At 39.3% G+C, this 20,090-nt stretch overlaps 1 protein-coding gene across 1 annotated transcript in view; it reads right to left on the bottom strand.

The window, feature by feature from the left end:
* The window catches only part of Elavl4 (ELAV like RNA binding protein 4), a 141,943-nt gene extending 122,072 nt beyond the window's left edge, over positions 1 to 19,871 (bottom strand). Inside the window, exon 1 of the mRNA XM_036177946.1 lies at positions 19,839 to 19,871. Coding sequence (XP_036033839.1) covers positions 19,839 to 19,856 — 18 coding nt within the window. The 5' untranslated portion in view covers positions 19,857 to 19,871. The remainder of the gene's footprint in view (positions 1 to 19,838) is intronic.
* Between the last annotated feature and the right edge of the window lie 219 nt (positions 19,872 to 20,090).

Below are 20,090 nucleotides of genomic sequence, written 5' to 3' on the forward strand. Positions count from 1 at the left end.
CTTTACAACCCCTTAACCTTATTTTCCCTTTAAAAGTGGTAATATTTAGACAGGTAAGTATGTCTTCTCTACATGGTTAGGAAGTCTTTGAGGACTTATCTACATTTCACCTTCATATCCTCAGGATACCTAATGGAACATATTTCTTGGTTAACATCTACTGAATGAATAAATGATGTGGTCCCTTGGTTAAACCTTATTTAATAAATGATAAAACGTTGTCCTTACCAGTTCTTCAGCTTTCTTAATCTTGAGTTTATCAACACCCTATCTCAGTCCTTAAGAACACAAACATATTTGGTCAGTAACATGGAAAAGTAAAGTGCCATTTTAACCACATTATTGTTGCTTTTTTTTTTTAAAGAGCTAGTTATTTGGTCACCAAGCTTAAAGGTTCTTTTTCTTCCCAGCCATTAATCTCTTAGTTGGTAGGGCTCTTGCAAAAAAACCTACCAGTTTCTTCAGGAGAAGCAGAGAGTGAATACTACCTTAAAAACAAACAAACAAAAAAAATGGTACACTCTTCCAGAGTGCATCAATCTCTGCTTGCTGTGGGCACAAGCTATTTTTATCAGGTGATACTGTGATATTCCTTTTCAACACATGATATTCACTCTTTCAAGCTGTTCGGCACTGTTCTATTTGGTTTCATGTTACATCAATGAGACAGTTTGAGGGAAAAGGAAAAATGGGACAGGCTATATTTAGTAGCATCACTAAAACCCTAAATAAAAACCCTGAAATCTCCTAAGCTCCCTGGCTGCCCAATTTATATTCAGGACCCTACTTACCAGTCCACAATTAAGGCAAATGGGAAAAGCCTTTGTTCCAAGAGTATTTTCACAAGAATCTTAATAATAGCAATGCGTTTTCAGTGTCTCTAAAATTTTTAGGGACTAAAGGACACAGACCAGTCAAATGACCACTCCATGTATTTTGTATTTTTAAAGTATTTTAGGATGCAAATTATCAGCTTATTTTATAATTTCTATGGATTAAAAATTATATTTTAAATGAATAATTACACATCTGGCTAAACATTTGGACATATTAAGGTCAAAATAGCAGCTATGTGGTAGCTATGAAGACAAGAAGCTGTTACACATAGAAGACAAAGGCTTCAGTGAGTTTAGACTGCAATATCAATGTTCCTGCATATTGCAGAGCAGGAAAGCATGAAAGTAAATAGCATGCCCTTTGAAGAGTCAGAAGAACAGTAGGCTTGTGAGGAAACCTTATTACGCAAATGCTTTCAATCAATATAAGCTTAGAGATATGCCTAGTATAGCATCTAGCATATTATAAAGGCCCTAATAACTCACAATATCTTGTAGGACTTGGTAGTTACAAGCCAAACAACTTTGTCATCTCAAAACCACAATACAGATATCAGTTTCTATTATTTCTTGAGGGAATGTAAGAGTGTTGTGGTGGTTCAGCTATAAAACTGACCAGAAATCCACAAAGATACCTCCACAATAGACTACTGGCAATGGTTGAGAGAAAGCCTGAGCTGACCTACTCTGGTGATCGGATGGCCAAACACCCTAACTGTCATGATAGAACTTTCGTCCAGTGACTGATGGAAGCAGATGCAGAGATCCACGGCCAAGCCCCAAATGGAGCTCCAGGAGTCCAATTAGTGAGAGAGATGAGGGATTATGTGAGCAAGAAATATTGAGACCATGATGGAAAAAGCACAGGGACAAATAGCCAAACTAGTAGAAATACATGAATTATGAACCAATAGCTGAGGAGTCCCCATGGAACTGGATCAGGCCCTCTGGATAAGTGAGACAGTTGATTAGCTAGAACTATTTAGGAGGCCCCCAGGCAGTGGGACCGGGACCTGTTCTTAGTGCATGAGCTGGCTTTTTAGAACCTAGTGCCTATGCTGAGACACTTTGCTCAGCCTTGGTGTGGGGAGGAGGGGACTGGACCTGCCTCTGCTGAATCTACCAGGCTGAGCTGAATCCCCAGGGGAGACCTTGCCCTGGAGGAGGTTGGAATGGGGGGTGGATTGGAGGGGAAGACTGGGGGATGGGAGGAGTGAGGACAGGGGAATTTGTGGCTGATATGTAAAATTAAATTAATTATAAAATAAAATAATAATTAAAAAACTGGCCATGACATTCACCCTGCCTTGTGTTCATGCCCCTCTGTAATGTGACTGCATTTTATTTCTACAAAACTGTAATCTTTTTCTTCATTCCTACTTTGGGACTGACCTTGTGGTGTCCTCTGAGCAATGATGGCATAGAAATCTCACTGAGTCTGTTTTTTTTTAAATTTAAATTTTAATTTTTATTGTCTCTTGAAGTCCTGTTCAGGAGCTTTCATGTAGACAAGTACTAGAGTTGGAAGGAAAGAAAGAAGGAAGGGAGGGAGGGAAGGAGGGAGAAAAGGAGGAAGAATGGAAGGAAGGAAAGAAAGAAGGCAGACCACACTCATACATGTGACAACCTTCAAGATTAGCAGAGTCATCTATGTGCCCCAGAGCTTAATGCAAATGAGTGAATAGTTCAGCTGACTTGCACACTCATGAGGAATAAGAAACACTGTTTTAAACCACATTTTAGAGGGGTTAGTCACACAGCACCTGACTACCTTGTACTTAACCCATGAGCCTGGAGCTGTGCTAATAAGCCCTTTACCGGAATTCCTACATTCTCTTCTATCAATAATATTGATGCAGTAAATATTATTATTTTCATCTTACCCTCATTCTGAGGTGCACAGAGGTTAGAGTAACCTGTGCCAGTGTTAGCTAACAAACAATGGGCCACAATTGAAATCAGGCATTTCAACTTCCCAAGGGCAGCTGGTTGAGGAAAGACATTTTCTTAACCCAACAAGTAAGGATCATTTCCTGTCTTCTTTAGGATACATACTTTCTTTGAACCTTTCCTATACTTCTGGTTGTCCCAACTTAAAGAGCCATTTCTGTAAATTATGGCAAGAGCAATTGTGACTTCATCTGTTGATGCATTATGTCATTTGATACTTACGATGATCTCCGAGTGTTACAACATGACCTGTCTCTGATAGAAGAAAAAAGAAAAGGAGATTGAATCTCAGGGATACTATGTCCCTAGCCTGGGAGTGAGGAGCCTCTGTGTGCTCAGTGTCATATCTTCCCATGCCTTCTTCCAGCTTAATTGCCAATCAAATGTTCTACTCAGCAAACATATAACAAATATCCGTTTTGTCTCCAGGTAGGTTTGGAACTGGACCTTGAGGTTTCAAAGTAGTTAAATTCAAATTCTCTGCCATGAAGTAACTTAAGCTATTGTGGATATAGGACTAAAATATACAAAAATGGTAAAGAACATATAGGCTTGTACCACACAGTGATGTTTTTGTCAATGATGGACCACATTTAGGATGGTAGACGCCTATGACTGCAGTAGAGCTGAAAATTTTCTATGGCTTAGTGACAGTGTATACTATATATATATATAATTATTTTATATATATATATATATATATATATATATATATATATATATATATATAGTGTGTGTGTGTGTGTGTGTGTGTGTGTGTGTGTAGTGAAGCACAAGACTCATGTGTTTGTAGTGATATTGGTGTAAATAAACCTACTATGTTGCTAGACATATAAAACAGTGATACATTTATTACATTTATGTATAGTATATAATATTTGATAATGATGAAACGCCTTTTTCTACCTATAGTATCTTTTTTTTGGTTATTTTAGAGACACTCTTAGAAGAAAATGTTTACTGCCAAACATTATGCCATATTACACTGAAAGCAGGTTGGTGCTTCTTGCATTCCTTGATTGTATCTTGATGCCACACTGAGTGATTGACATATACTAGCTAGGTTTGTTGTGTAAGTATACTTGATGTTGACAGTGATGAAGCCACCTAACAGTACAGTCCTCTAAGCATATCTCGATCTAATCAACACATATCTGAAATAAGAAATGAAATGTAGGAGGTTATTACTAATTGCCAAATGAATGGAATAAGCAGTTACATTCCTAAATTTGAAGGAGAAGTGAGAGAAACATGTGTTTGGATCTGCCTGGCAAGGTTTTACATGGGCAAGAATATGAGGGATGCACAAGTAGGAGATTTCCTATGGGAACAGTCTTCTGTTGTTACAGGTATATGATTTTGTTATAGGTTGTCATGGTGATTGTATCTTAAAGACATCCATGCAGTAACTATTTAAATCTAGTATATTTGGACAAGGCCAATTTCTTATATATAGGCAAAAAGGATTCATCTGAAAGTTCTAACATGTCTAAACATTGACAAAAGTTGATAATTACATCTTAAAATTTTAAAGTAACCACCAGGTCATGCCAATCAACAAATCCAGAAAACAGACAGTTTCATACCAGTTCCCTGGAGGCAGCACAAGAAAAAAGATGGAAAAAAAGAAGAAATGCAAACTATGCAAAATGCCAACAAAATATTGGAGACTGGTATTGTAGCACTTTGGAGGCCAAGGGGAAATCAGTGTGATTTAACTTGTAAAAATTCAATCAGCTTCATTTCCAGTTTATTTTCTTTCTATTTTCAATATTTAGATAAGATCTCCTTGATCTGACACAATCTAACCTCCCAAGGGTACCTCTTGCCAACCTAAGTCTTTACTCCACCGTGTACCAAGTATGGTGTGCAGGGTCTGCAGTTCCTAGGCACACATTTTCACACACCCATGCTCCTGCTGACCTCCTTGACTCTGCATTGGATGTTCTTTCTACTGGACCTTTTCTTTTTCTTTTCTCAGTAGTGTACGCAAACCTGCTAATTCCCACTTAATCAGCTATTTTCTACTTTTTCTTCACCTTTTAGTGTAAAAGTCATTTCAAGATGAAAAGAGGAAAAACAGGAATCCTGGAGGGTGATTATCACCATAAATGAGGAAAATGGTTAGTGCCCTGAGTTGAAAAGGATTAGTTATTCCAGCTACAATACAGGGTTCTAATCGACACCCACACTGAGAAGTCTGAGAAAAGAAAGGTTATGTGATGAAGAATAAAATAATTCTATCACTAAGACTCCAAGTCACAATGCTATTGGATCCTCATGAAAGCAGATGCATAAGGTCAAGCCTAACTAATGACTTTGAAGAAGAAAGCATCTGACATCAGGAGGTAGAAAAGATGCCAACAGATCCCAAGTAGTAGGAAGGAAAAAGATTCGATGCTTTTGGTAATGGGATGGTTAGCCAGAGAGATGAGTTCAGCAAAGTGTGTCAGTTTGGATGCTGACACCAACACACCAAATTGGAGACAGTAGTCAGAGGACATTAACAAACTAGCAGTCACATCATGTAGGTGTTCCCAACACTGACAGTGACACAATGGAAAGGCATGTATAGCTTTAAAGAAGCAAACAGAACAACAGCAGACAAGAGTTGGGATGTTATGATAAAGAAAAGGAAAGGTAATGATGTAAGAAAAGGACACATATTATATTAGTAATCATACACATCATTTACAAACGGTTTATGGAAGTACTAAGTATATGCCAATGACATGTTTTGTTTCAAGAATAAAAAAGGGCTTTGAGGACACCCAGGGAAATCTAGGAAGGGAGCACAGTTGACAGCATGTCCTTTGATAAATAGGAGAACACACACACTGAAGTTAATGACAACCATTTAAAGGCCCAGACCTAAGATGCAAGAACTAGAAGGATCTTGAGGACATTCAGGATATATTTGTTTAAGACACAATAATCCTGCCAGAATGAAAGCTCCATATTAAACATACTGTATTTTTGGTATATCACTATGTGAGTACTACTCAGCACTATGCTTGATACATGGAAGGCACCCCATAAATACATTAGTAGACTTAATAAACAGATGTATGCATGTAGGTGTGTGTATGTATGAATAAAAATATCAGTTCAACACACAATTTGAAAATAAGATGAAAAACATTTGCCTCTATTTGAACCAAGATTTTTAAAGGAGCAGGAAAACATCCCTGAACTCAAGTCTGCCAATAGCAGTGAGAAATAACATCAGATGTTCTCAAGAAAAAGGTAAAAGTCAGCTGGGTGGTGGTGGCACATGCTTTTAATCCCAGCACTCAGGAGGCAGAGACAGGTGGATCTCTGTGAGTTTGAAGCTAGCCTTGGCTATAGAGTGAGTTCCAGGACAGGCTCCAAAGCTACACAGAGAAACCCTGTCTCAAAAAAACCAAAAAAACCAAAAAGGTAAAAATCTATCTGCCCTCATCAACCCCCTTCTACATTTACTTCTACATCTCTTTTCTATTCAGACTTTGGAGACTTCTAGGTTAGTATATAAAGAGCCTGATTAAATTGTTTCCTTTCACAGATTCAAAAACACTTCTTAGACTTCTTCAGTTAGCCAACATGAAGTAGCCACTAGGCTCACAGATAACCCAGGGATAGGTAGACAGACATCCGCTAAGGAGGTGTGGTATGATAGTCCAGAGGTTACTATGAAAATACAGAGCAGTCATTCCCAGCTGACTTTTCAAGAGGCCAGAGAATAAAACAGGCAGCCCAGATGGGTGTGATGAAATCACTGGGGTGGGGTGGGGCAGCGGTCCATGCCAGGAATGGAGGAAATAGGAAATTACTTAAATTAGCACCCTCCCAGGCCCTCAGGACATCCTCCTCACTATTGCTTAGAGCACAAATTGAAACTATCTCCAGTAACTCCTTGGCTTCTCCAGACTTGGAGCTTTGAGATCAAAAGCTATATATATTTTATATGGACTCAAACAGAATTCCTGGAATAGAAAGGATACATAATTGGATGAAGACTGGGCAGGGAACATACCATTATAGTTAAGAACATCATAAAGAATACAGAATCTGATTTGGCTAAAAGGTCTCCAACTACTGCTCTAAGCCTTGCTTTCGACATTTACAAAAGGAGATACTAATGGTCTTTAACTCTGACAGTTGTGTCTCCCCAGAAGCAGACCCTGAGGTGATTAGTAGTCAAAGAGATTTATTATTTGATTGAGAAAATACAAGGAAAGAGGAATAGAAGTTGAGAGTAGTCTCAGACAACAACACAGATCATATAAAAACATGGCCAACCCTGTGGAGAGTTTTGGAACAAAGATTGCTCATGGGAAGTGTCCCTACACTGTGCAGAAATGGCCAGGACATAGTATATCACACCCAAACCCTGCTCAACCACTTCCTGTGGCTGCCCAATAAGCATAGCCTGCCCAGAGAGGAGTCAGGTTGCTTGCTGTTGAAGATGCTCAAAATAAACAAAAATTAGCAAAGAACTGGGTCACCATTCAAATTTGGCCAAAATTCAAATTTTGAAATGTAAAGTGGTACATAACTTTATGAATTAAAAAACCCTATTATTTGAAACATCTTCTCCAGCATTTTCAGTCACTTACATTTAGGCTGGGCATCACATAGACTCAGCTCTAAATAATCTATCCTGCTTAACTTGGCCTTTTTATTTGAGGATTGATATTATAATCTCAAGAGATACCAAGGAAGACTAAGTTTCTCCTGTATTGAGTGAATATTTTAATGCACAGAGCTATTTTCTTCTGGTAAGTAAACTTGAGTTTATATTTCCCCTCTCCAGTAAGAGAAACAGGAAACATTACCTTGAATGAGGTATACAAATCCTGTTCGAGTGCTCGAAGACACTTAAAGTGTCTGAGAGAGCTTGGTGCAATCACTCTTCACGTGATAAAGCAAGTATGGGGAAGTCGGGCTCTGGACTCACAAAGTTTAGTGACAGGAGTTCACTGTGCCACCAGACTTCTGCAACCTGTTTTAAGATGTAGCAGATGACGGTAGCAGGAGTACTCTGGCAGGTGAATCAGAAGGTGGCAGTAGTTAGGACCCCATCTTATACATTCTCCGTGGAAGACTGCCCAGGCCCGCCTCCACACCATCACAGCCTCCACACCATCACAGCAGCCGCTTCTGCTTTACAAAGTCCTTAGTCACTGCTCTGGATCTTGGTTCTGAATCCACCCACGAGCACCTTGTGGCTTAGTTGTAAAGGGCAACACAGTTCAAGATTCCTGAGTGGGATATGCTGGCATACCCTGAGCTGATGAGGTGAGACATGGTATTATGTATACTGAGAAAGCAGTGCAGCTTTGACTGTAAGTCAAGTTTTTGACGTATGGGGACAGGTGCCTAAATGGCATTCTTTGGTGACACATGAAAAGGGCAGACCAAACTCTCCTCAGAACTCCAAGATTCTAGGATCTATATAAAGAGATTTGAAAACTTACCCTATTTTTAACCGGTAGAGTGTAATTTTTGAGAAATTGAGGTAAAATTTATGTTACCTAACATTAACCATTTTAAAGTGAACAATTCAATGGAAGTTAGTGTGTTCACATCACTGCACAGCCACCATCTTTATCTAGGTCCCAAACACTTGCCTCATTCTAAAAGTAACATCACTTATTCACCAAGCAGTTTCTCCCAATTCTCTCTTTCTCCCCATGACAAATACCAATATGCCTTCTGGCTGTGTGGATTTACCTGATCCAGGTCCCAGGTGCCTCATAAATGGTCACATGTAACCTGTGACCCTTTACAACTAGCTCTTGTCACTTCATATGTCTTGAAGATTCATCCCTTCTATAGAACACATCGGAACTCCATTCCTTTTTGGTACTGAGTAATACCACAATTTGTTTATCTATTCATCCATTGATAGTCATTTAGGTTGATTTCAATTTGACTTTTGCAAGTAGTGCTGCTGTGAACATGTTGTACCTGTACTCAAATACTGTTGTGAATTCTTTTGAATATATAACTAGGAGTAGTATTATGTAGATCATATGATAATATTATATTTCTGCTGTGAGGAACTGAGAAACTTATTACAGTGACTGTATGGTTATACATTCCAATTATCACACAATGGTTTTCACATCTTCACCAATACTTGGTTTTATTTGTTTAGTTTTAAAAATCATTACAGCCCTGTTAGTGGATATGAAGTTATATCTCACTGTAGTTTTGATTTGCATTTCTCTATGATTTATGGCATTGAATATTTTTCTAATGTCCTTTTCGGCTACTTTTCAAAAGACATTTAAAAATAACAAGCAGAGATCCAAATTTAAGATAAAATTCAGGTGCATATTAGGCTTCCTAATACAAATAACTCAACATGCCAGCTGGACTGATACTTTCCATCAACTTCATTGCATTCATACACATAAGACAATAATAACCAAGCACAAGTTATTCCTAAGTTTTACTTCAGTTCATTTTCCCAGTGGTGACTGAAAAACACATTTACATTCCAGAAATATTATCTGAGAATCACAGAAATATGATGCAAAAGAAAATGTAAGTTCCATAAGGGCAAGACCAATAACTACAGGAACAGGGTTCACTATATGGACCCAGAAAATAGCACTGCAGACAGGAAGGCAGAAGATTGGATCTAGGATAATTCTTCAGGATTCTTCTGCCTAGGGCTGGGTGAATGGTGATGAGATTAGCTAGGATATTGAACTCAGGAACAAGAACACAGTAATAAAGGAATTGACTCAGAATTATTATTAATTCAGAGTTCCATTTTTACTTTTTTATATTCTTTCATTTTTATGCTTCCTATGTGGGAAATTGTAAGAGGAAAGTTGAAAAGATGATACACAAAAAAAGGTAATACAGTTGCTACTTCTGAGCGTTTCTTGAATTTCAGTGTTTGGCTTTTCTTCTTTTATATCCTATCTTGCCCATATCTCTGACGGATGTCAGTCCAGTACTGTCTGGTTTTCTGTGGTTATGATGACAGTGTTTACATGCTGCTTTATCTCAATTTGGTTGGCAAATTTGTTAAGCTCATACTCTGGCTTATGAATTAGAGTAGCTGTCTACTGAGCAAAATTAGCTATGGAAGCAGACTGTGGTGCACCGTGACTCCTATTTCACAGCGCTTTGCCATCAGGGGACAAACCACTGACTTTTGCTTCACTCTGAGCCCTCTCCCTTTACAGCCTCTGATTTTTTCATTTGAAACATTAGTGAAGAAAATTAAGCTTTCTTTAGTTTGGTAAAAATGCGTTGGTCCTACTCATCTGTTTAAATTAATTATAAGAATACTATACCTCTGCATAATTTATACCTCTAAAAATAGGTAACATTTCTGAAGGTGAGAGAACTTTTTCAATTAATAAAATTGTTTCACAAGTTCACAGGTTTCTTAACCTCTGTTGTTCTGCCATACACCCTTAAACAACATAGTAATCCTACCTAAATTATAGGATAGTGTACTAGTTGTTTTTGGTCAACTTGACACAAACCAAGAAACACCTGGGAAGAGGGAACTTACCTGAGAAAATGCCTCTGGCCTATAAGCATGTCTATGGGGGTTTTTATTTCCTTGACGAATAAAGGCCCAAGCACACTGTGGGTGGTGCTACTTCTGGGCACATGGGTATATAAGAAAATAAACTGAGGAGGTTAAGTGGAGCTAGACAGTAAGCAGAATTCCTCTTTGGCTTTAAGTTCAGCTCCAGCCTTCAGGTTTTTGCCTTGAGTTCCAACCTTGGTTTCCATCAATGAACTGTGACCCAGACTATGTATGCCAAATAAACTCTTTCCTCGACAGGTTAGTTTTGGTCATAGTGTTTTTTCACAGCAACAGAAACCCTAACTAAGACAGGAATTATTATGGTTGTTACTCATGTTCCTCTCCAAGGTGACCAATCGATTAGACAGAGAAACTCTTGCTAAGATACAAACTTGGAGTATGTTTTGTTAGTATATTCATGAACCAGGGAAATGAGGAGGTCAGATCTATGTTTTAGAGACAGAACTTACTACTGGTTATCAAACAGAAGGAAAAGGACTTGAAAGTAGTACAAAGTAAAGAGGATTTTGTGGTAAACCAGCAATGAGATTTTAAAAAGGAAACTTACAGAGTACTAACTATTCAGTGTATCTACTATTCATTTCCATGAATAACCAAAAACAGTAGTCTAAATTACTCCTAATTCTGCATCCCTGCTTCTCTTTTGGAAAGATGTTATGTTCTTTTGGGGTGGGGTGGTAAATGACACCCATAGAGTCCTACTCTTTACAAAAAGGCTTCTATACTTACAAAATACAAATAAATAATATTTCACGTAACATATTTTTATATAGGATATAAAATGATGTACTTTTGGATTAGGGTAGCAAGGTTTTTTCAATAGTACCTATCAGTTGGGACATGTTTCTTTGTGGAATAATCAAAACTGATTATGCCGATGAGTCACCAAAACAGTATTTAAGCCCTTACCCTGTCAATTCTTGGACAAATTGCTCAAGGTTGTCATTTTTAAGAAGCTATGAGTTGGGATTTCAACAATAAAGAGAAGGCATATTCCAAAAGGGACTTTGAACAATATTTAGTGAAGAAAAATCAAGGAGAGATGATGAAAGACATTGGGGCTGACAACAGGGGAGACTTTGAGCAAATCAAAGAGAAAAGCTATAGCTGTAGACTGGACAGGGTGTGACCTCTACACGTTGTATTAACCAAACCAGAAGCCAGCAAGGAAAGAAGCACTCCCCACCTCTTTCCACAAACATTTGTTTTTCTTGTATTTCAGATATCCCTGTAGTTAGAGTTTTCCTACCTGGCCCAGAGTCAGGACAAATCTCTCTCACCCACCAGTCCCACAGTCTCTCAGACCCAACCAAGTAAGCACACAGAGACTTATATGACTTACAAACTGTATGGCTGTGGCAGGCTTCTTGTTATCTCCTTCTTCTATATTAAATTAACCCATTTCTGTTAGTTTATACTTTGCCACATGGCTTGTGGCTTACCAGTGTCTTTACATGTTGCTTCTCCTGGCGACGGCTGGTGGTGTCTCTCTCCAGCCTTCTACTTCCCAGAATTCTCTTCTTGAATCTATTGGTACCAATCTACACAGGGTAAGATATCACTGTCTAACATCTATATCTCTATCAATCTAGAATAGTTGTGGTTCCAATTTAATTATAAACCAAGCTGGCTTTGGAGATGGAATTGGCTCACTCCTTCTCTAAACCCAAGCATATTGATAAAAAAAAAAAGGTTGAGAGATTCTCCAGTCCCATATCAGAAGAGCCCTCTGGTGTGAGACAGAAGGAAACCAATTATAAGGGACCATTATCTTCAAGATTCTAATTCTCTCCATGCTTATTCTTGATTTCTTGGAATCCTTTCTTACATGTCATGACATCTTTAAATCCAAACCTTCCATTCTGATAAAAAATAAGTTTTTTCCAATAGCAATCTCTGAAGTCTCCAGAAGGAAGATGGGGCCCCAACAACAATAACTCTACCCAATCCAGAATGATGCCATGGTAATCATCATCATACTACACTTCTTGCCAGAATTTCAGACAATCTTACCCATTACTCTGAGAGTTGCTACAGAATCTACAGTTAGTCTAACTGAGATTTAACTATCTGAGCTTTCTCACAATACCCAACAGAGATACCATCGCCCCCTAAACAGCAGGAAGCAATTCTAAGAAAACGACACCCCTTATCCCTAAGGTTTTATATTTCTCAGGGTTATAGATAATGGTTCTAGGGTTGGGGGTGGAAGAAACTGTTAAACTCAGTACTCTCCTTAAGGAAAGAAAATATGTCTCAAAAAAAAAAAGGGAAAAGAAGAAATGGAATGGATAGGTATAAGATATTATGGTAGACTATCATATACATGGGTAAACAAATTTAGTAATATAGCAGCCTTTGCACTGTTACGAATTCTTATATGTTGATACAGATATAAACTTTTTATATTCCTATTTAAGATAATTTGTATATTGATACAAATACAGAACTATGTTTGTTATATTGTACACATATTTTTACTCTTATTTGAAATATTTGTATATTGATACAAATGTGAATTTATATCTGTCATACTGTATGTATGTTCTACTTCTGTTTAAGATATTCTGTATACTGATATATATTTAGGATTATTATCATATCGTATATTGCACTAAACATTCCTACCTCTGTTAAAGATATTTTGTGTATTGTCACAATTTGAAGTCATTGTCCTTTTACTGTACATTTGCTTACAGATTGTTTGCCTTATTTATAGGAAGCCTTAGTCCTTAGGTTGTCTAGGTAGATAAGACTTACAGAGTTATTGTCACCTATACTTGTCATCTCTATAATTATGTTAGTTAGGTTATCCAGCTTTATAAATACATAGGTCAGATGGACAGGTAATCTTCAAACACTTCATGGACCTAGAGAAAATGGCATTTAAATAACTTAGAATTCTGTTGATGTGAGACACACTTGCTCCTGGCAGCACCAATTTGATCCCGAGAGAATGTTGGGCTTCTAAGACATTTCCATTTGGAAGTTTGTCTTCTTGGCACAAAATGGCCTACTGGGCAAAGAACTGCTCTTGCCTCAACTCCTGACAGCACAAATGCTGTCCTTTCTGGACAAGCGGGACACAAGGAAAGTGACCACTATACTTTGCCAAGACAGGGTAAGATGGTCTTTTAGAATTCTGCTTCTGAAAATGGTCTGTCAGATACTCTAGGCCTGTAGCCAATTTGAATGCACCAACAATGCTGAGAAACATTAGGTGACTGTCCAGGCTGCTAGCTGTCTCTGTCTACTCTTGCAAGACTCCCAAAAGTTGCTTGCGTCCTTCTCCCATTTCTCAGGTATTATTATATTCTTTCTCAGGTCTTTGATGAGGTTGGTGATTAACAGTTATAGTTACAACTTAGTATATATACATATATAATATCTTAGATAGAATATATTAAGTATTAGACTCAGGTTCTTTAGGATAGGACACCTTTTGGAATGATCTTTGTAACATGCCACCTAAGCATGCCCTAGAATTCCCTGGATTTTACTATGTGTTTTTTGCTTGATATTGTTTGCACTTATTGTAATTCCAACTTATCTAAGTCATTATCCCTCATTACTCCTGGACAATATTTGATAACCATCTCTTTGTATATAGTCTTGTATTAGGTTAGAACTTTCTTATTTAGACAAAAGGGGGAGATGTAGTGGATAGCCATCCCAGCATTGGCCTGGAAGTTCCAACCCCCACTGAGGCTTTAGTAATGGTCATGCCCACAAGGCGGGGCAGAGGAGGGAGCAGAAGACTGAGGATCGAGAGGAGGTCTCTCTCTTGGTTCCAGGACTCTGGACGCTGGAGGTAGACCGAGCAGAGTTCTCCAGAGAACACCTCTGGACTGCGCTATACCTTTGCCAGACACTGCAACCTACCCCTTCATTTGTAAGTTACCCCACAAAATAAACCTCCCTTTTAACTACGTGGAGTGGCCTTAATAATTTCACCAATATATCCCCATAGGCTGAATCTAGAAATAGGAGAACATGGGAGCTCAATGGCAGTCCATGGAGGTCTATGATGAAGAAAAAAATTGAGACAAGGTCTTATGGGCAAATGGAATATACTATGCCCCAAATTTAATGGCTGGCCACCTTTCTTTCACATAGATTTGTTATAAGGCTCAAATGAAATAATGTATGTGAAAATACACTGCAAATTTTAAACAAAACGTGCAAACACAACCATCATGAGATCTATAATAAACAAGAAGGAGTAATGATACAAGACTCCTACTGTTGACAGATTCCAGTCTTCTAGGATTTTGTTTTGTTTTTGTTTTTCCTTTTTGGTTAAAAAAATTAAAATCTAAGGACAATGGTCAAATAGAAAAGGAAATTTTCCAGTACCAAATGGTTTGAGTCCAAGTGAAGAAGTAGTTCCTCCAACGTGGTAGAAGTAACATGGTCAGGAAGGAATGAGAAGTCTATTTCTTTTGTGGTTCAGAACCAGTTTTTCTATAAACACCAATTTACTTGCATTTTTTTAAAAAAAACAATTATTGGCAGAAAAATATTATTTCTTAATATTTAAATAAGCTAAGTATCGATTTAGTCATTGGTAGACAATATTTTTGGCAAAATTTTGTTTAGCACACAAGACTTATAATTAAATTTAGAATCACTTTTTAGCCTTCTTGCTCATTGCTTTTTGGCCATACTGACTTCCTTGCCTTTCCTGGAACCACTGCAGCCTGAAAACTTAGACTTTGGCTATTCTCTCTGCTCATTTTCCAGAGATCCAGCCATGTAGAGAGCTGCGTGTAGCTGCACCCTAAAGATGGCTCTGGCTTCTACCCTCTGCCTTCCCGATGGCAAACACTCTTTATGGTAAACAGCTCCTTATTTGGCTATGGCTGGATTTGTGTGCTGCTGGCATATGCGTAAACCTGTGGACAGTGCCCACGTGGCTGCCTGGGGTTGGCAGCCCAGCCCTACTTAGGTGCTGGGAGAGGCTTGCCCCGGAGAGAGAGACACAATGCAATTAATCAAAGGTCTGAATAAACTGTGATAAGAAGGATCCCGGTATCGCGTCTTCCTTGCTGGTCGAGGCGGGCGCGACACAGCCACATGGCTAACTTTATCACTCTCACCCAATTCTATTTAAATGTCATTGTCTTAATGAATCTCTGTTTAGGATTGCAACCTCCCATTGAGTCCTTGACTTTCTTGTTCTAGTGTACCTTTCCCTTCCTAGCATTTGTAACGTTCTAACATGCTATGCACCATATTCCATGATTATAGTTACTTTTAATGTCTGTCTCCTACACTAGGCACTCAACACATACTATTTGCTTCAATCAATCCATTACCTAGTCAGATAGATGAAGTGGTTTCAGAAGGCTCAAGGACTTTAGCAAGTTTGTGTCAATGTGAATATCAAGGAACCCCAAAGGAAAGTTATTTTGATATTATATTTTAAATATCATAGCCTCATTTGAACTTTAGTTTGTTCCTAAATTTTTACTTATAGAGGAAACCTCATGTGATGATTAATCCTCATTATAATTATATGTAAAAGCACCAGCATTCTATTAAAGGAAATAAGATTAAGCATAAATCAGTAGTGTAGACCATAAGAGTTTGCAATTGGGACTGGAGAGCTGGCTCAGCAATTACGAGCATTTTTTGCTTTTCCAGAGGACCAAGGCTCGAGTCCCTGTACTCACCTGGCAGACTATAACTCTTTGTAACTCTGGTTTCAGAGGAGTTGACACCCTCTTCTGGCCTTCCAAGGCACCAGGCATTCAAATGTTGCACAGATACAGATGCAGGCAAAACACCAATCAATGTACATAAAACAATAAACTTAAAAAATAATAAGGATTTGCAATTAACATACTGTGGATAAGTGTAAACCATATAATTTCACTAATAAAATGTAAAAACTCTTCTAGCAACTGGGTAGTATGTGGCAACTACAGTGTCAACACTAGTCACTTTGCCAGTTGCTCAGAGGCTGTGCCAATGAACCTAAACTGGTCATAACACACATAAATGCATTAGGGGGTTATTTTTACAGAAGCAAGAGATGTTTCGAGTTCTTCTACATAATTTTCCTAGACAAAATATTATATTCTTGTGCATAAATATGTTGGGTAAAGGTGGATTGAAACTGTAGGCAGTGTAGGTGCCTCTGCACCAACCACCAAGAGGCTGCTTCGATTGAACAGAGGTTGCTTGTGCACCAAAACGGTTCATAAACTCATGGCTTGGACTGTTGAAAAAAAAGCACCAAAGGATTAACATGATTATTTTGTTGCAGAGATAAATGGAAAGTCAAATTAAGAGCTCACACGACAACTTGATAGAAACTATCAAAAGGCAACTGGTTTCTTTCTAGAAAGTCCAACCTTCTGCCTGTCACTACATGGCCAGAAAGATTATGAAGGCACTGCATGACCATCTTTCTCTGTCAACGAAGGAAGTGATTGTTAATGGGCTTTGTCACAGATTGAACTCAGTTTAAACAATGGCCCTACCTCTGCTTCAGCTGTAATTGGTGTCATATATAACAGTGTGTGTGTGTGTGTGTGTGTGTGTGTGTGTGTGTGTGTGTGTGCGCATACTTTGGCACATGCTAAATGTTTTAGTGTTTTTTCACTGTAGCAACAAATCACAACATTTAAATTAAATTTGAATTGCTCCAAAACTAGAATCAATATGTGACCTATTTTATGTATTACATGCTGAACTATTTCAAAAGAGCCAATTTAGCTTTTTAGTAAATACTTGTATCATGTGTAGTAGGCAACTATGTCCCTCAGAAATTCACATGTAGAATGAATATAACCTCCAATCACTTAGAATGTGACTGGACTTTGAAATAATAGCCTTTAAAGAAATCAAAAGATGAAATGAGTCATCTATATGGGCCCCAATCAAATAAGATGTATTTAAAAATGTGGAGAGGAGATACAGGAAAAAGAGAGACTTATGGAGAGACAAAGAAGATGATCGTCCAGAGTCCTAGGAAGCCTCCTAAAAACTCTGCTAATACCATGATTCGAACTTCTGGCAACCAGAAGTATGTGGAGATGGATTGCTTTTTTAAACCACCCTTGTATATTATTTGTTATGGCACCTAGAGACCCAGAGACCTTAGTCCATTCATAAAAGGATGAACACTCTCTTAGAACTTCAGTTCTTAATCCTAAATCACAAGAATCAATGATAGTGGCTATCTCAGTTATGAAATACCATGTGTGAATAAGTAATTCTACAGTGAGTAAAATTTCCATACATGGAGGTTTGCTTTTTAACAAACCAATATTCATATTTTAATTCTATAAGGTAGGTTTTTTTCATACACGCTGATATTCAATATTTTTTCCTTTTAGATAGTTTCTATCATAATTTAACCATTTTAAAAGAGTAGATTAGAAATTTCCAACAAAATTGGCAGCAACTTCTTAGTGCTTTTATTTACTGCTTCTACCTAAGATTTATTGTATGCTATTCTAATTAATTCTCAGATCAACTTTGTAAGATCTGTATTATACCCAACTTTATGTCCCAGTTTATGAACAGACTATGGGGAAAGAAAAAGAAAAAAAAAAAAGAGGACCAAGGTATTAATTATGCAAAGTGCTATAACTACTGAGTGATGGATGATAACAGACCTGCATCAGGAATATCTGAGTCAGAATCCCTTATTCAAATGTATAGACTCTATGTAAATATTAGGGAGCAATCTGTTGCTTATAATCTGGAGATTACAAACCCACACCAGATTGCAGGCCACACTGGGTGAGGACACCTGTCTCAAAACCAAACAATCAAACAAACTATAAAGAGGGCTGGAGTTGAATGTAGCTGAGTGGTTGGAGCGAGCGAAAGAGGTAGCAGCTTCAAACCACCAGTACTGCCAACAAACACATAAAAACTCCTAAGGGGTCTCTGTTAACCTCAAACACATACTAAGCGGAGGAATTAGAGACCTGCTGATCTAACTCATAACCCCACCTTGACTAAAATCCACACCAGAGTACCTTATCTTAACAAGCAAGCAATCCAGGCTAATACAAAAGGTAACTAAAGAGGATTACTTAAGAGTTCTCTAAATGAAAGCCTGCATGTAAATCCCTGGTATATTTCTTGAGTAGTTAGGAGATGGGGGAAATCCTCTATAGAAGTAGGTGGGTCACAACCTTATCAGTACCAAGGGATTTTATTAAGTGCTTTGAAAACTGAGTAGAGTTCAACCACAGTGGTACTGGCCCCACCCTGCCAGAGAACTACCAGGTACAAGGCTGTGAGCTTTGTGCTGTCATTTTGTTAAGGAAGTAAAAAAGCGAAACATCTGGATTGAACCTTTTGATTCCTCGTTATATTAATTTTATTCAGTGTTTTAAATTCAACCCACTCACATTTACAAAACACTTCACACAGACTACTTCCTCATGAATGGAGCTCCATTCACATCTCACCTAAAACATCAAACTTATTCTGAAATGACTGAGGTTAAAGCCTGTTCAAGTGTCAATTTGCAAGTATTATAAAATATGAAAAACCAGGCACACGAATGCAGGAGGGTGATGTGAGGGCAATGCTTCACAAAAATCAAGGCAGCTAGGGTAAGGAACTCGGATAGGCTTTCAGGAATCCATCATGCTCACGACAAACCGTTGTGGAGGCGGGTATTTAAGCCCTCAGAGGAAAGACTTTATGAGAATTAATGCCCATGAGCACTATCCGCTAATAGCTTGGGAATCAATATGACTCATTTCTCCCCAAACTTGGAGCTGCTTTCTAGAAGTCCCCTTCCCTTTTCTTCCTCCTTCCCCCCACCCGGTGGCCTTCCCAAGTCCCTTAACATAAGTTGGGGGAGGGGGAGGCTGTGTCGCTTTAGCAGGATCACGACTTCAGAACCGGCGTTTACTAAATCTTAAATGTCTGACAACCTTCAGTCCAAAGAGAGACCATTACAACACACTGATTCCCTATACCCCGCCTCTGAGCCTCTTTTCCCCTTAAACGGAGCACTGCTTAGGGCAGCAGAAGTGCCCACTCCATCTATCTAGAAACACAAGTCCTGGGGCTGTAGCGGTTGTAATCTGGCAGGGCACTCAGAGGGTGCACGCCTCCCCGTGTGACAATTAACGAGTCACAAAGACCGAAGTCCCCCTGAGGACCTGCGCTCCTTTGCACCTTGGGGCCGGACTTTTTGGCGCCACCAGCTTAGCAAAGCCACCGGGTGGCGGGGAGTGGCGCTAGTCGCTACCGGGTCTCCTGTCTGGGGACCAGGTGAGGGGACGCACCCACTCAAATTTCAGTGGTCCTCTTGCGGAAGTCGAGGGGGACAGTGGGGCGTGGCCCGGAGCCCTTGGAACGGAGTTGGAAGGGACTACCAGGCTGGGAATGGGGTCAGGGATGCGCGGTCCACAGGCCGGCGGCGACCACGTGGCCGGCGGGCGCGGGCGCTGGTGACGGCGGGTGGGCGGGGCGTTGGGGGCGCACTGCGGGCGATCAGGCTCTGCTACCTGGGTCTGGAGCCGCATCTTCGCGGAGGCGGGGTCCGGAGGGCGGCGGCAAAGGCCAGACCGACGCCGCGGGCCCGGAGGACCTCAGCCGAGTCACTTCGCGCTGAGTCCCGCGCCGCTCACTCCTCCGCCCGCTACGCAATCCCTGTCGCCGCCTCTAGGGGGCGCTGGACCGGGAGGCGGGGGACTCTGGTTTCCTTTAAGGTTAAGGGGCTGGGCATGAAGAGTCTGTATGCTTAGAAAGCTAAATGA

This window comes from Onychomys torridus, chromosome 2 (genome assembly GCF_903995425.1).
Source record: "Onychomys torridus chromosome 2, mOncTor1.1, whole genome shotgun sequence".
Lineage (NCBI taxonomy): Eukaryota > Metazoa > Chordata > Mammalia > Rodentia > Cricetidae > Onychomys > Onychomys torridus.